Source organism: Leucopleurus acutus, assembly GCF_964270905.1.
Source record: "Leucopleurus acutus genome assembly, chromosome: 3".
Taxonomy (NCBI): Eukaryota; Metazoa; Chordata; class Mammalia; order Artiodactyla; family Delphinidae; genus Leucopleurus; species Leucopleurus acutus.
In genome coordinates, this window is record NC_139145.1 from 114,331,070 (window position 1) to 114,349,540 (window position 18,471).

Here is an 18,471-nt window from a genome sequence, read left to right on the forward strand (position 1 = left end):
AGGCACCCAAACTTACAGCTATTTACAGAGCAACTATTGATGAGAAAGACCTGAAGACTAGCAGAAAAGATCTACTAAAACTAAAGTTATACAGAAGGAAGCACAATAAGACAGGTAGTAGGGGCAGAGATGCGGGACAGTCAAGGCCTAAACTCCTGGGGTGGGAGATCCACAAACGGAAGGATAATTAGAATCACAGAGATTCTCCCTGAGAAGTGAGGTGTTCAAGCCCCACATGGGCTCCTCCACTGGGAAGGTGAGCCCCCAGAACGTCTGGCTTTGAAGACCAGCAAGGCTTGCTTCCAGGAGAGCCAGAGGGCTGTAGGAAACAGAGACTTCACTTTGAAAGGGCATGCACGAAATGCCACCTGCCCTGAGACACAGGGCAGAAGCAGTCATTTGAAAGGAGCCTGGGTCAGACCCGCTTGAACAGCCTCCTGCAGACCCAGGAGGCAGCTGGAACTCACCTTGGGGACACAGATGCTGGTGGCAGCCAATCTGGGGAGCTCAGGCCAGCACAAGGGCACTGGTGATAGAAAGTGCCATTTGGGAATCCTCCTTCTTACCAGGGCCGGGCCTGGTCCCACCCACCAACCTGTCAGCACCAGAACTGGGACACCTCAGGCAAAGCTACTAACAGGTGGACACGGCCTGACCCACCAGCAGACCAGCAACCTCAGGATCCCCAGAGCCCCCAGCTAACCCAAGACCCAGCCCCACAAACCACTGGCCAACATCAATCCCCAGATCTCCAGGGCCATGCAGCCAGAGACCCCAGAACCTGGGTCCACCCACCAGTGAGCCAGCACTAGCCCTAGGAGCCCCCTATGTCCCATCCCCATCCACAAACAGGCTGACCCTAGCTTCAGGATGCCCTGGTTCTGCAACCAGAGACTGCAGGACCTGCCTATATTCACCAGTGGGCCAGCACCAGCCCCATGACTCAGCCTCATGCACCAGTGGGCAGTCACCAGCCCTGGGACCCCTTGGGCCCGAATCACACCCAAAAGAAAGCCAACACCAGCTTCAAGACACCACGGACATGGCAGACAGTTATGTCAGGAACTGGCCCCACCCACCAGCAGGCCAACATGGGATCTGGGACACCTAGCATACAAACCAGCCAACTTAAGACCCAGCTCCACCCAGCAGTGGGCCAGAACTAGCCCTGGGACCCCCTGGGGCTCTGTAACCAGCCACCTCGTGACACGGCCTTGCCCATCAGTGGCCGGCAGCCTCTACACAAGGCAGGGCAGACCGGGGGCTAGCCATGCCTACCAGATTGCCCACAGTAGTCAGCATACCACAACGAAAGGGCCCATGCAACCTACCTATGGGGCAATCCCAGAGCATATAGCTCTGACCAGAGGGAAGTGCACTGCTGGGACACACAGGACATTTCCTACATAAGACCACTTCTCCAAGATCAGGAAATATAACAAGCCTACCAAATACAGAAAAATGAAAACAGTGAATTAACCAAAATGAGGTGACAGAGGAATATGTTCCAAACAAAGGAACAAGATAAAACCCCAAAGGAAGAACTAAGTGAAGTGGAAGTAGGCAATCTACACAATAAAGAATTTAAGGTAACGATCATAAGGATGCTTAAAGAACTCAGGAGAAGAAATGGATGAACATAGTGAGAAGATTAACGAAGAGTTAGAAAGTACGAAGAAGAATCAAACAGAGTTGAAGAATACAGTAACTGAAATTAAAACCACACTAGAAGGAATCAACAGTAGGCTAGATGATACAGAGGAACAAGTCAGAGAACAGGAAGAGAGAGCAGTGGAATCACTCAAACTGAACAGAAAAAAGAATTTTTAAAAATAAGGACAGTTTAAGAGACCTCCAAAACAACATCAAGTATACTAACATTCACTTTATAGAGGTCCCAAAAGAGAGAAAAAGGGACAGAGAACATATCTGAAGACATAATAGCTGAAAACTTCCCTAACCTGGGAAAGGAAATAGACATCCAGGTCAAGGAAGTACAGAAAGCTCCAAACAGGATCAACCCAAAGAGGACCACATTAAGACACACTGTAATTAAAATAGCAAAAGTTAAAGATAAAGAGAGAATATTAAAAGCAGCAAGGGAAAAGAAACAAGTTACATACAAGGAAACTCCCATAAGGCTATTACCTGACTTTTCAGGAGAAACTCTGCAGGCCAGAGGGAGTGGCACAATATATTTAAAGTGATGAATGGAAAAAAAACCTACAACCAAGAAGACTACTCAGCAAAGCTTTCCTTCCAGTTTGAAGGAAAGATCAAAAGTTTTACAGACATGCAAAAGCTAAGAGTTCAGCACCACAAAACCAGATTTATAAGAAATGTTAAAGAGACTTCTCAAAGCAGAAAAGGCTACTACTAGAAATATGAAAATTACAAAAGGAAAAATCTCATTGGCAAAGGCAAACAAACAGTAAAGGTAGTAAACTAACCACTTATAAAGCTAGTAGAAAGCTTAAAAGACAGAAGTAGAAAAATTTGGACTTCCCTGGTGGTGCAGTAGTTGGGACTCTGTGCTCCCAAGGCAGGGGGCCTGGGTTCAATCCCTAGTTGGGGAACTAGATCCCACATGCATGCCACAACTAAGGAGCCAGTGAGCCACAACTAAGGAGCTGGCAAGCTGCAACTGGGGAGCCTGCCTACTGAACTAAGGAGCCCACATGCCACAACTAAAAGGAGCCAGTGAGCCACAACTAGGCAGCCCGCAAGCCACAACTAGGGAGCCTGCCTGCCGCAACTAAGACCTGGTGCAACCAAATAAATAAATATTTTAAAAATAATAATAACAAAAGGTAGAAAAATTATCTATATCCACAGTAAGTAGCTAAGGGATACTCAAAATAAGATGTAAAATATGATGTCAAAAACTGTAAATGTGGTAGGGTGGAGTAAAAATGCAGGGTTGTTAAAATGTGTTCAAACTTAAGAGATCAGCAACTTAAAATAATCATACACACACACACACACACACACACACACACACAGACTGCTATATATAAACCTTATGGTAACAACAAACCAGAAGTCTATAATTGATACACACAAAAAAGAAAGGAATCCAAACATAACACTAAAGATAGTCATCAAATCACAAGGGAGAGAGAAAAAGAAAGAAAAAAGAACTACAAAAAATAACCCAAAAAACAATTAACAAAATGCCAATAAATACATAACCTAACAGTCATTACTTTAAATGTAAATGGACTAAATGCTCCAATCAAAAGACAAAGAGTGGCTAAATGAATACAAAAACAAGATTCATATATATGCGCTCTACAAGAGACTCACTTTAGACCGAAGTAACACACACGGACTGAAAGTGAGGGGATGGAAAAAGGTATTCCATGCAAACAGAAACAGAAAAGAAAGCTGGAGTAGCAATACCTATACCAGACAAATAGACGTTAAAACAAACAGTAACAAGAGACAAAGAAGGCCATTAAATAATGATCAAGGGATCAATCCAGAAAAAGGTATAACAGTTGTAAATATATACGCACCCAACATAGGAGCACCTAAATATACAGACTACATACAGTAAGTCCCCTACATACGAACCTTCAAGTTGTGAACTTTCAAAGATTCGTTCCATCAATGTCAGGCGTGAGTGAAACTGCAGCTTACCCTCCATCTCCTATTGCTGACGATCCTTTAGCTCTACCATCTCCCACCCCTTCTCCCTCCTCTAGTCAGTAACTCTTCTTGCCTGTTCACTTAATGCCAACCTCTGTATGCCAGCTATTGTACTGTACTGCTGTACTTTCCAAGGTACTGTACTGTAAGATTAAAAATGTTTTCTTGGGCTTTCCTGGTGGTGCAGTGGTTGAGAGTCCACCTGCCGATGCAGGGGACACAGGTTCGTGCCCTGGTCCGGGAAGATCCCACATGCCGCGGAGCAGCTAGGCCCGTGAGCCATGGATGCTAAGCCTGCACGTTCGGAGTCTGTGCTCCACAACGGGAGAGACCACAACAGTGAGAGGCCCGCGTACAGCAAAAAAAAAAAAAAAAAGTTTTCTTTATTTTTTGCATTTGTTTTTTTATGTATTATTTGTGTGAAAAGTATTATAAACCTATTACAGTACAGTACTATATAGCTGATTGCGTCAGTTGGGTACCTAGGCTAACTTTGTTGCACTTACGAACAAACTGGACTTACAAACACGCTCTTGGAATGGAACTCGTTTGTATGTAGGGGAATTACTATACTAACACACATAAAAGGAGAAACTGACAGAAACTCAATAATACTAGCAAACTTTAACACCCTACTTACATCAATGGACAGATCATTCAGACAGAAAATCAATAAGGTAACACTGGCCTTAAATGACACAATAGACCAAACGAAGTTAATAGATAAATAGAGAGCATTTCATCCAAAAGTAGCAGAATCATGTTCTTTCCAAGTGCACTAGGAACATTCTCCATGATAGATCACATGGCAGGCCACAAAACAAGTCACAGTAAACCTAAGAAAACTGGAATCATATCAAGCATCTTTTCTGACCACAATGCTGTAAGACTAGACATCAACTACAAGAAAAAAAATGTAAGAAACACAAACACATGGAGACTAAACAATATGCTTACTAAACAAACAATGGGCCACTGAAGAAATCAAAGAGGAAATTTAAAAACTACTTGGAGAAAAAGGAAAACAAAAACACAATGATCCAAAATCCATGGGAAGCAGCAAAAGCAGTTTCTAAGAGTGAAGTTTATAGTGATACAAGTCAACCTCAGGAAATGAAAAATCTCAAATAAACAACCTAACCTTACAACTAAAGTAACTGGAAAAAGAACAAACAAGACCCAAAGTTAACAGAAATCATAAAGAACAGAGTAGATATAAATGAAATAGAGACTAAAAATTAGAAAAGTTCAATGAAACTAAGAGTTGGTTCTTTGAAAAGGTAAACAAAATTGATAAGCCATTAGCCAGACTCATCAAGGAAAAAGAGAGAGAGCGTCCAAATCAGTAAAATCAGAAATGAAAAAGAACTGATAACTGACACCACAGATATATAATGGATCATAATAGATTGCTATGAACAATTATATGCCAATAAAATGGACAACCCAGAAGAAACAAATAAGTTCCTAGATATGTACAATCTCCAAAGACTAAATCAGGAAGAAATAGAAATTAGGAACAGACCAACTACCAAGAATTAAATTAAATCAGTAATTTAAAAAAATCTCACAGCAAACAAAAGTCCAGGACCAGATGGCTGCACAGGTGAATTCTACCAACATTTAAAGAAGAGTTAACACCAATCCCTCTCAGTTATTCCAAAAAACTGCAGAGAAAAAATGTTTCTGAACTCATTCTATGACGCCAGCATCACCCTGATACCAAAACCAGACAAAGATATCACAAAAAAAGATATCACAGAATTCCTGTTGGGGTGATGAAAAATGGAAATAGTGGTAGTGGTTACACAACATTGTGAATGTAATTAACGCTACTAAATCATACACTTAAAAATTATTAAAATAGCAAATTTTATGTTTTATGTAGAGCCACAATTTTTAAAAATTAATAATGTAATATACCAAAAAGCATTGAATTATACAATTTAAATGGGTAAACTGCATGATATGTGAGTTACATCTCAGTAATAAAGCCATTAAAATATGCATATAAAGATTATTTGGATGAAAATATCATATGTACAGCATTATAAACTCGCAGATCCACCGAATTTGAAAATGCCTAGGTAAAGATAATTCACAATAATTTAGTTATATTAACTGAGGTTTGGGATCTAATAAGTAACTAGCCTAGTACTTATAGAAAAGGATAACAAAATTAAGATTTGGGCAATCAAAAAAAAAGTGAACATACTAAGGATACCAACTGATGACAGATATAAACAACCTGCTCAGAGTGCCAATTTTTCTAGGGATTCAAAAGTATTACTGTACCTACTCTGTGTCCCCTGGATGAAAATAAGCAGCATGTGGACTAGCATTTTATTTTGTTTTTATTTTTATTTTTCTTGCAGTACGCGGGCCTCTCACTGTTGTGGCCTCTACCGTCGCGGAGCACAGGCTCCGGACGCGCAGGCTCAGCGGCCATGGCTCACGGGCCCAGCCGCTCCGCGGCACGTGGGATCTTCCTGGACCGGGGCACAAACCCGTGTCCCCTGCATCGGCAGGCAGGCGGACTCTCAACCACTGCGCCACCAGGGAAGCCCTGGACTAGCATTTTAATAGGCAATGTGAATCATCTGACATTGATACCTAATCAGAAAAGACCTTAGTGTTGGATGATTCAGAGAGGGGAAGAGAGAGAAGCAGCATGCCTGTCTGTGATAGTACAGAAAGATATTACAGTAAAATCATCAGCATTCTATCCTAGATCCAAAATAAATCAGAAATAAAAGGGGAGGGGAGCGTAGTGAACAACTACAATGCTTTCAAAGAAAGTGAAATTCACTTCTAATCTAAGAGGACTATCACTTTATATACAGTAGGATAGCGTCACAAAGCATTTACTGTAAAACACCAATTTAACTAATAAATGAGACTTTTCATTATTGTGGATCATATACCCCAACTCTATACTCTCACACAAAATAAAAGATTATTTGCAAAGCAGATATTTTGGTATAGACAAAGATTTTTAAGTACTTTAAAAACTTGTTTTTTAAAGAAGTGAAATAACTTTTTAAAAATTCTTCTGAAGTGCAAAAAAAATCACTACTAACAATTATTTTATTAATGTGGACAAAGTCTATTAACAATTTGTTAAATTTCATAGAAAAATAACCATTCAAAACTAGGTCCCAAAGGAAATACAAATGACGTATTATCTATTTATCTCTAGCATACTAAGTTATTCTAGCTCTTATATCAATTAAAAGATGGGGGAAATTTTGTATTCCCCTGATATATAATCTCCTGACTCATTCATTTATTATTTGACCCATTTATAATACCTCTCCCTTAGCCCAAAACTATTATTTAATTCTTTCTAATAGCTTACTATAAAAAGATGGGCCTGTAAAAAAAATATTGTTTGGGAATAATCTAAAAGAAAATTTTAAAAATCTATCTGTGAAAGGTAAGGATTAAACTATTCCCTTATCTATGAATAGGTACAAGAGACAGATATTCTTGCATTTCAATTATTTTAAATTTGGATTATAAGATGACACTATGGGGAAAACAAAGATACCATAGTGCCCATACTGGGCACTTTAGACACCAATGATTAGCTAACTCCAAATTATGCAGGACCTCAGAATGTCCACAAAATTCTCAAAATTGTATTCACTGCCACTGAAATAAATATATACCACAGAGCACCATTTAGCTGGTACTGGAGACACAGCCTAATAAAAAGCAATTATTCTAGAGCCAAAACAGTATGCACAGATAACTTTTAGAGGGCATTAACTGCTTATGGAAAGCCTGACTCCTAGTGGTTATAAACTATGGCTACATAGCCCCAAAGGACTTTTTTCTTTTAAAATGTACAGTGTGGGGAATATAGTCAATAATAGAATACCATTATATGATGACAGATGGTAACTAGACTTGCTGTGATGATCATTTTGAAACATACAGAAGTATCAGATCACTATGTTGTGTACCAGAAACTAACACAGTGTTGTAGGTCAATTATACTTCAAAAACAAACAAACTCATAGAAGAAGAGATCAGATTTGTAGTTATGAGAGGCGGAGGGTGGGAGAAGGGGAATTGGATAAAGATAGTTAAAAAGGTACAAACTTCCAGTTACAAGATAAATAAGTAATAGAGATGTAATGCACAACATGATAAATGTAATTAGCAGTGCTGTATGTTATATATGAAAATTGTTAAGAGAGTAAATCCTAAGAGTTCTCATCACAAGGAAAAACATTTTTAAAATTTTTATTTTGTATCTATGAGATGATGAATGTTCGCTATACTTATTAAAAATCATTTTATGACGTAAGTCAAATCATTATGCTGTACACCTTAAACTTATATAGTGCTGTATGTCAATTATATCTCAATGAAGTTGGAAGAAAAAACAGCAAGTTTTGAGCAAGTATGGAAAAGAAAATAAAAAGAAAAATCAGGTGTCTTCATTGGATCTCAATTTCTATCAAATTAAAAGAAATCCTTGCCGTTACAAATATGAAAGCTGGCTCAAACTATATTTTAGCTTATATTATCTCCATTTATTGTACTCCATAAAATCATCTCATCTAAATTCCTTATTTCACAGACAAAGAATATGAGACTGGAACCAGGTCTTGAAAGAGCACTTGTAAGTCTTCAACTGGTAGAGAAGATAAAGCAACCCAGAGGTCAAGAAGCATACCATGAACAAAAACTGAGACAAAGCAATGTACGTGATGTATTTAAAGAAACCAAGCAGTAACTTTGAATGGAGTATAAAGTCTGGATCCGGGAGTTGTGAAAGGTCACCACCAGCCCTACTACCACTACCACCACAATCCCATTCCCCAACCTGAAGTCCACTTCAAAAATCTTCAGAGTGCTGGGTTTATTTGGGATTTTTTTTAGATTAAAATAGTAACTATACATAAAGTGAACTGAAGGAAATGGGAATGGGGTATGAGTGACCTGTAAAAAAATCTCTGGGTTAGCTGAGGTTGGAAATGGAAAGGAAGAGAAAGATGGAACAGACACTAAGAAAGTGTCTAGGAAAGTAGTATACACACTAAAAAACGTAAGGTAGATAGCTAGTGGGAAGCAGCCGCATGGCACAGGGATATTGGCTCGGTGTTTTGTGACAGCCTGGAGGGGTGGGATAGGGAGGGAGGGAGACGCAAGAGGAAAGACATATGGGAACATATGTATATGTATAACTGATTCACTTTGTTATAAAGCAGAAACTAACACACCATTGTAAAGCAATTATACCCCAATAAAGATGTTAAAAAAAAAAAAGTAATGGAAGCACTGACAAAGTAATGACATAAGTTTTAAATGGAATCACATGAAAAAGTACTTACAACCACTCATGTATAATAGCTACTTAATAAATTTCCTTTTTAAAACACAGCTTCATTGAGATAAATGTTGTACACTATACAATTTACCCTTGTAAAGTATACAATTCAATGGTTTTTAGTATATTCATAGACCTTTTTCACCATCACCCCCAAAAAAGAAATTCTATAACCATTTGTAGTCACCCTCTACCCCACCCCTGGTTATAGGCAACCACGAATCTACTTTCTGTCTCTATAGATTTACCTATTTTGGACATTTCATATAAGTGGAATCATACAATATGTGGTGTTAATAAATGTTTCTTGAATATGAATCAGAACTTCTGGAAGCAGTGCTGGTTCTGAGAAAAGAATGAGTTTATGCATTACTGTGAGATGATGATACCAATCAACTGGAGATATAAACCAGTCACCTGAAGATGCAACTAAATGTTTGTGTAAAGCATTGTCTTTCAACTCCAACATTCTAGTTCATGCAGGTAAGGAAGAAACTGAAACAAAGAGGGAGGTTGAAATTCCCAAAGGAAAAAATACTGTAGAGCAAGCACAAAGAGCAGAGACCTGACTGCATTTTAGAAGACCTTTAGTTATGAGCTGAACAAAGAAATGAAGGAGAAAGACTAGCCTCAGAGGCAGGAGAATCAGAACATAACCATAAAGGCTGAGGAAGAGGGGCCACCTGTAGAATAGAAGGCTTCAGCGTCCAAGGAGGAGGAAAACGGAAAAAAAGGCTGGTATAAGATCTAGTAACTTTAGAAAGCGGAGGTTCAATAGTTATGTATGTGTATTTCTAAAAAGAAGTAAAAGCTTTTAAGAGGGAAAATGAGTAGCAAAATATGGACAGAAAGAATATAGCCTAGGTTTCACAGAGTTTTGAGAAGGATTAAAGACAAATGTACAAGCAAACTATTTCAAGAATGCAGTTTTCTTAAATATAAGGTACAGTTATTTCTGTGCAATCCTTGTACATATTCCCAAGTTGCCACAGAGTAAAAAAAAAAACAAAGAAAAAATGTTTTAAGGACTTATTTTCCTTAATGTGAGACCCACCAAAAAGTATTATTTTAAAACATAGGTGTAATTCACAGGGTCTCTATATTATGTTGGAACATGTGTAGAATATCAAAAATACATACCCAAGGCACGATAAAACTTTATACATAAAAAAACCTGACCTTTCTCCTACCCTATGGAATGATTTTCTTCAAGGCAGTGAAAACAGCCATGGGAATTTGACAGGAGGAGGCGCAGTCATCCCTCAGTATCTGTGGGTACTGGTTCCATGATACCCTCATCCCCACGCCCATGGGTACCACAATCTGAGGGTGTTCAAGTCCCTTATACAAAGTGGCATAGTATTTGCAAGTAACCTACGCACATCCTCCCCACATCTGTCCCATATGTATACTTGAAATCATCTATAGATTACTTATAAAACCTAATATAATGTAAATGTTATATAAATGGTTGTAAAAACAATGTAAATACTATGTAAATAGTTGCCATTGTGTGGCAAATACAAGTTTTGCTTTTTGGAACTTCCTGGAATTTTTTTTTCCCTAATATTTTCAATCCACAGTTGCTCAAATTAGAGGATGTGGAACATGTGGATATAGATTGCCAACTGTATAGCTAAGATAACTGGGCAGTTACTAAAAATAAAATTCAGTCCATAATCCAGCCTGAATCTGTTACCAGCTCACTTTATACTCTTAGATAAAATACAAATAAAATGCACATACCACACAAGAGTTTTACTTCTATTTATTAATCGGTCTCCTATGTTTCATATTCAAAAAAAGAAATCAGAATATATAAAAAGATACAAATTTTAAAAATGAGATTGACTCTTCGATTGATAAAAGAAGCCCTCGGTTAACAGAATTTAAAGATATTCTCTATCTACAGGAAACATTAAATGTGATGCAATTTTCTAAAATTTATCTATGCATAACTTTTAATTGTAAAAAGTAATCCTCAGAGAGCAAACTTGCATAAGAACAACAACCAAATGGCTTGAGGTTACACTAAATAAAGAGCAAAATGGGAAAATGAGAACTGAATATCAGGTTCACTAAAAAAATTTACAGACAAAATTTCACTTACCTTTTTAAACATAACTAGTGAGATGACTGCTGATGCTGTGAAAAGTGCTGCTATGATTATCATCATGATTCCAACAGGAATACTTTTGTTGAGACCAGTAAGGGATGAAATCCAACCACTATGAAATTAAAAGAAGAAAACTAAAATTAGGCAAATAAGTTAATGCACAATTTTTAAAAACAGCATAATAACTAACACATTTTCAGCACTTACAATCCAGGCAACATCCAAGTTCTTTACATGTATTAACTCATTTAATTCTCACAACAACCCACTACGATATATGCTATTTTTAATCCCTATTTTACAGATAAGAAACTGAGTCACCAAGATTATTCAGTAACTTGCCCAAGGTCACACAGCTAATAAAAACAGCACAGTCTGAATTCAAACCTAAACACCAAAATCCAGAGCCTTAAATGTGTACCATGAGATTTTACATTTTTTAACTCTATGATTTCATTATTATTTTTTAAAGTTCATTTTAATTATGTAAAAAAATATTTGAGAACCACATATTCAACAAAGGGCTAGTATCCAAAATATATAAAGAAACTTCAAAGCTCAACAGTAAAAATAAATTCTTAAAATTAAAAAGTTTCAATTAGAAAATGGGCAAAGGACTTCACTGGTGGTCAGTGGTTAAGAATCCACCTGCCAATGCAAGGGACACGGGTTCGATCCCTGGTCCGGGAAGAGTCCACATGCCACAGGGCAACTAAGCCCTGAACCACAACGACTGAACCTACATGCCACAACTACTGAAGCCCACGCACTCTAGAGCCCGCGCACCACAACTACTGAAGCCTATGCACTCTGGGGCCCATGTGTCGCAACTACTGAGCCTGCGTGCTGCAACTACTGAAGCCCGCGCACCTAGAGCCCGTGCTCCACAACAAGAGAAGGCACCACCACAATAAGAAGCCCGCGCACTGCAACGAAGAGTAGCCCCCACTCGCTGCAACAGAGAAAAGCCCACACGCAGCAATGAAGACCAGCGCAACCAAAAAAAATAGAAAATGGGCAAAGACATGAAGAGACATTTCACCAAGAGGATATACAGATGACAAATAAGCACATGAAAAGATAAAACATCATGAGTCATTAAGGAAATAAATATTAAAACCACAGTGAGATATCATTACACACCTATCAGAACAGCTTAAAAAAAAAAGTAGTGACAACACCAGAGGCTGGTGAGGATGTGGAGGCTGAATCACCCATATGTTGTAGTTGGGACTGTAAAATATTACAGCCATTCTGGAAAATACTGTCAGTTTTTTAAAAACACTGAACAGGGAATTCCCTAGCAGGTCCAGTGGTTAGGACTCCCTTGGCTCTCATTGCCAAGGGCCCGGGTTCAATCCCTGGTCAAGGAACTAAGATCCCACAAGTTGTGGTATGCAGCCAAAAATAAATAAATAAATCATCTAAAAATAAATAAATAGAAATTTTACAACACTAAACATGCAACTTCCATATGAACCAACAATTACACTCTTCTCTTGGGTATTTATCACAGAGAAATGAAAACTCATGTTCACATAAAAACTTGTTCACGAACGTTTTTAGCAGAATAGCCCCAAACCAGGAACAATCCAAGGTCCCTCGGACTGGTGGATGGTTAAACAAACCGTGGTCCATCCACACTATGGATGCTGCTCAGGAATAAAAAGGGATGAACGACTGAGACACAACAACCTGGATAGATCTCCAGAGCATTATGCTTGGTGAAAAAAGCTAAAGGGTACAAACTGCATGATTCCATTTATATAACATTCTTGAAATGACAAGCAGATTAGTGATTGCTGGGGTTAAGGAGGGAAGTGAGTGTGGCTATAACGGGCAGCATAAAGGATCCTTTGGTGATGGGAATGTCCTGTGTCTTCACTGAATCAATCAATCAAGATCCTGATTTTGGTATTATACCATAGCTTTACAATATGTTACTACTGGGGAAAACTGGATAAAGGATACTTTATGCAGGGATCTCTCTGCATTATTTCTTATAACTGTCTGTGACTCTACAATTATCTCAAAATAAAGAGTCTAATTTTTTAAAGTCTGCTAAAGTACCTGAGGTCTATCTTACAACAGGTCACCTTGTATGCACCCTCACTAGCAGATTCCTGTGCTATTTAGTCACCTCACAGGCTGCTGTGCTCAATTTTAACACTTTTTTCTAAGTCTGTTCTAAAAAGCAAAAGAAGGGCTTCCCTGGTGGCGCAGTGGTTCAGAATTCACCTGCCAATGCAGGGGACACGGGTTAGAGCCCTGGTCTGGGAAGATCCCACATGCCGCGGAGCAACTAAGCCTGTGCGCCACAAATACCGAGCCTGCGTTCTAGAGCCTGCAAGCCACAACTACTGAGCCCACGGGCTACAACTACTGAAGCCCACGTGCCTAGAGCCCGTGCTCCAGAACAAGAGAAGCCACCTCAGTGAGAAGCCCATGCACTGGAATGAAGAGCAGACCCCGCTCACCGCAACTAGAGAAAGCCTGTGCACAGCAATGAAGACCCAACGCAGCCAAAAATAAATAAATTTATTTTTAAAAAAAAAAAAAAGCAAAAGAAATTATTTAGGTTTCATTAGAATACAAAAATGCTGTTAACATAAGCAGTGTATTTTTTAAATTAAACATTTAAAACATTTCCTTTCTCTCAAATGCTAAAGAGTAAACACTTTTTAAAATCATAATGAATGCTACTCTTTCCTAGAACTGATTTAAAATACCCAAATAAATTCTCTGCATGTATATATGCCCGTTAGATCTGCAAAGCTATCAACAGTTGTCTGACTTTCAGTGACTACTCTAATTCAGTAGTAGCATACTAAATGTAAGTCTTCAAATACACTCTAGTTACATGATCGTTTCAGTTTATGTACGTAGCGCAGCAAAGTTGCCTCGCACATGCTTTTAGCTTATAAAAATTCAACTGTACGCAATGGTTGCAAGAGAAAGAAGAGAGCGAGGGATGATTTTATACATAGGTACTCTTCTATGCACCACTTCACTCAAGGAAATGTTTGCTCCAGAGTGTCTGAAGAGAGATATAAATCTATGACCTTCTAACCTGTGTCCAAATAGTCTCAGTTTCTGAGGGTCCCCCACTGAGTGAGCATTTTGCCAGACTAAGAACGATTCTATTTGTTTAAAGATATATCCATATATGTGCATGCAGTGACTTCACTTTTCAAAGACGTGTGTGTATGTGGGCACACATGCATTTGTGTGTGTATGAAAATATATGTGTGCATACCTAAAATAGCGCTTTACACATAACAGGTAGCCTTTTCTTAAATTCCTTCAAAGGTTATTCCTTAGGAAACTTTTAAATTGCATTTTTTATTGTTTGTATACTTTTGCTAATCTGGTTTTTCTATGTCAAATATTTTTAGGAATCCAAAAATTATATTAAGATACTAGATGAACAGATTATAACTAGAGTAATTAAAGTAAATGACTTACCAGTTACCCCAATTATGAAATCCTGCAGCCTGGAGTACATGTACGGCAAACTGACAAATATAGACGAAAAAGAATACAAAGAATCTGAATGAACTGTCACTCCTGTTTTTAAAAAGAAAGAGAGTAGGGAGAAAAAGAAAGGGGAAAATGTCATTGTTCTCAATGCCTTTACATTCACTTGTAGACTGACATTCAAACATTAAAAAATATTTTTAAAATCCAGTGGCAACTACCTGAGACTTGAAATTAAAATAATAACATAATAACGTATGTGAACCGTTTATCCAAATACTAGACGATGTTGTTATTATTATTCCAGCCTCACTTTGTCCTTTCAATTTCCAACTGCACCACAAAACATCTTGGCAAAAGAAAAATTATTTCATTTTCATTTTTTATCAAATAGCTTCACTGAATTATAATTAACATACAATAAACTGCAAGTATTTAAAATATACAATTCGGTAAGGTTTGACATAAGTATATAACTATGAACCTTCTCTAATCAAAACAGTGAACATATTCCAAATTTTTCCTTGTGTTCCTGGTTAATCCCTCCCTCCCCACCCACTGCTTTCAGTCACTATAGTTTTGTATTTCAGAGTTTTATTTAAATGGGATCATACAGTCTACACTTTCTTCTTGTCTGCCTTCTTTCATTCAGCACATTTTCAGATTCACTCATGTTGCTGCATGTAACAAAAGTCCATCCTTTTTCATTGCTGAGTAGTATTCCATTGTATAGTACCACCACAGTTTGTTTATTCATTCACCTGTTGATGATCAGTTAGATTGTTTCTAGTTTTTTACTTCTATAAATAAAGCTGCCATGGACATTCATGCATATGTCTACATATGAACATATATTTCTTTTTCTCCTGGCCAACTACCTAGAAGTGGAATGGCTAGAACACACAGATACAAGTTTAACATTTTTTTTTAATGAATCAATTTTATTTTTGGCTGTGTTGGGTCTTCATTGCTGCATGCAGGCTTTCTCTAGTTGCAGCGAGTGGGGGCTACTCTTCGTTGCAGTGCACGGGCTTCTCATTGCAGTGGCTTCTCTCGTTGTGGAGCGTGGACTCTAGGCGCATGGGCTTCAGTAGTTGTGGCACGCAGGCTCTAGAGCGCAGGCTCAGTAGTTGTGGTGCGTGGGGCTTAGTTGCTCCGCAGCATGTGGGATCTTCCCAGACCAGGGCTCAAACCCATGTCCCCTTCATTGGCAGGCAGATTCTTAACCACTGCACCACCAGGGAAATCCCAAGAGTGTCTTTTAAAGAAGAAAAATTGGAGTTCATAAAAAGACAAAACTTATCAATTTGTTCTTTTATAGATCTTGATTTTATTGCTGTATCTAAGAAATCTGTGCCAAAGACAAGGACACAGTTTTTTTTTCTTGTCTTTCTCCAGAAGTTTTATATTTTTTTGGTTTTACATTTAAGTCTATGTCCCTTTTTTAGTTAATTTTTAAAATATAGTATGAGGTATGGATTAAAGTTCTTTTTTGCATACAGATATGCAATTATTCCAGTATAATTTCTTAAAAAGACTGTCCCTTCTATACTGCATTACCTTTGTACCTTTCTAAAAAATCAGTAATCTATATATGGGTGCATTTATTTCTGGACACTCTATTCTGTCTCATTGTTCTATATGTCAACGTTTATGTCAATACGATTACCTGGGTTTTCTAATAAGTCTTCAAATTTGTAGTGTTAATCTTCCAACTTTGTTGTCCTTTTTCGAAGTTGTTTTGGCTATTCTAGACTATTACATTTCTATACACATTTTAGAATCACCTTGTTCATTTCTATAAAACAACATGCAGGGATTTTTATTGGGATTGCATCGCGTCTATAGATCCATTTTGAGAGAATTCACATCATCATAATGTTGAGTCTTCCAATCCATTAACAAGGTATATCTCTCCATTTATATTTTCTGCATAGATGATTATGTAATCTGTGAATAAAGACAGTTTTACTTTTTCCTTTCTAATTTGATGCCTCTTACTTGGTTTTCCAGCCTGTTTATACTGGCTAGAACTTCCATTTCAATTTGAATATAAGTGGTGAGAATGAACATCCTTATCTTGTCCTTGATCTTAAGCAAAAACCCCTTTCAGTCTTTCATTAAGTATGATGTTAGCTGTTACAGTTTTTCATAGATACCCTTCATCAAGTTGAGAAAGTTACCTTTTATTCCCAGTTTATTGAGTGTTTTTATCATGAAAGTGATTGTTGTTAGATTTTGTCAGATGCTTTTTCTGCATCAATTAAGATGATCATATGGTTTTTCTATTTTAGTTTGTAATATGGTGAATTACAATCACTAATTTTCTAATATTAAACCAACCTTGAATTCCAAGAATAAGCTGCACCCACTTGATCATGACACAGTATCTTTAAACATACTGTTGAATTTGATTTGTTTGGCAAGATTTTCAAATGTCCTAAGTTTACTCCATTCCTGTTCATCCCAGTGACTATTCCAACCCCAAAACACATTTTTGGAAGTCTTCATTAGAGAAGATTTGTCCCTTCCACTTCATTTATCTATCATTTGTTTATGTGAGCATGGCTCATAGATATTTTCTTTTTTCTTGTTGATTATTATCTTGCTTTATTATCTATGTACCAAGAAACCAGAATATCAGAATGGTTAAAATTATATATGTAATATATTCTCTGAATAAGGGCTTCATAAATAGACTAATTCTAAAGGCTTCATAACAGCTATTTCAGTTACCGAAGAGGGATCTTTCTACTTAGTTCCAAGCTCACAGATATAGTCTAGAAGCTGAAACTGCCTAATAACAACCTCTAAGAAATCTATTACAAGGTACAGAATATGTTTTAAAACTTAAGCTGTCCTACTAAAAAGGAACTACCTCTAAAACATTGCTCTCAAATACAAATGGAGGAATGTAAAAATTGGTTCGCCTTCCTCTTTTATAGGTACAGTTAGTACCTATAAAAGCACAGCTAGCATACTAAGTTGATGAAATGGAAACCTCGGAGTCCTTAAAACTCATTTTTTCTACTTTTACTATTGAAGGAGGCTAAATATCTTTCTCGATAGACTGGGTTTGCCTCATTTTATCAACCAACTTTCCTGTTTCTGGACAAGGAGACAGTAAAATTCATTTTGTGTACATTTACCATGCTAATATAAATGATTATTTTAAAAATATTTCAACTTTCTCTGAGATTTAAACTCCATGTGCCAGCACTTACTCAACTATCTGGACTCTTACAAGAGTGCACAAATCTTCCTCTATCTAATCTGTCCAAATTATTACAAATGTAAAATCAAATTCAAATTTTTAAAAGGTTACTTTAACTATACGAGCAGTCACTGAAAATATAGTTCTTCACATCAAAACAATATAAAAAAGTGAATCTGACTCCCCTGTGAAAACGATTTTACAATACCAGGTTGCAATTCCCTGCCGAAAGCCTAAAATTTATTAAAGACATATGCAAAAACCTGAGGTAGTCGTAGTGCTAGAAAGCACATTAAGTATAACTAACTTCCCGTATACTAAATAGTAGAAAACTCTGTAAAGTGTAAACTTAAACAATACAATCATCACATGAATTTCAAGTTCATTTGAGTTGCTTTAAGAGCCAGGTAAGGCTGCGAAGCTCTTACAGGGCCAGATAACCACTCCCCACCCCTCAAAAGTGTAGGGCTGTACCAGAGCCAGAATCAGAAAAGGTCCAGAAGAAAAAACATCACTGCGGGTGTAGACAATGTCTATTGGCATCCCAAAGCAAAGGCGATGGGTCTTGTATACACAAAGAGGTTATGAAGCCGACTGTTGAAACAACCCAGCTTGTACAGAGCCATTTTAACCCAAAGAAGAAAGAGTAGAACTACAGTTAGAAAAACACTA

At 37.6% G+C, this 18,471-nt stretch overlaps 1 protein-coding gene across 1 annotated transcript in view; it reads right to left on the minus strand.

The window, feature by feature from the left end:
- The window catches only part of SCAMP1 (secretory carrier membrane protein 1), a 100,417-nt gene that overhangs the window by 6,797 nt on the left and 75,149 nt on the right, over nucleotides 1-18,471 (minus strand). Inside the window, exons 7-8 of the mRNA XM_082835234.1 lie at nucleotides 14,574-14,675; nucleotides 11,103-11,220 (exon numbers count right to left, since the gene is read on the minus strand). Of these exons, the coding sequence (XP_082691360.1) occupies nucleotides 11,103-11,220; nucleotides 14,574-14,675 (220 nt within the window). The remainder of the gene's footprint in view (nucleotides 1-11,102; nucleotides 11,221-14,573; nucleotides 14,676-18,471) is intronic.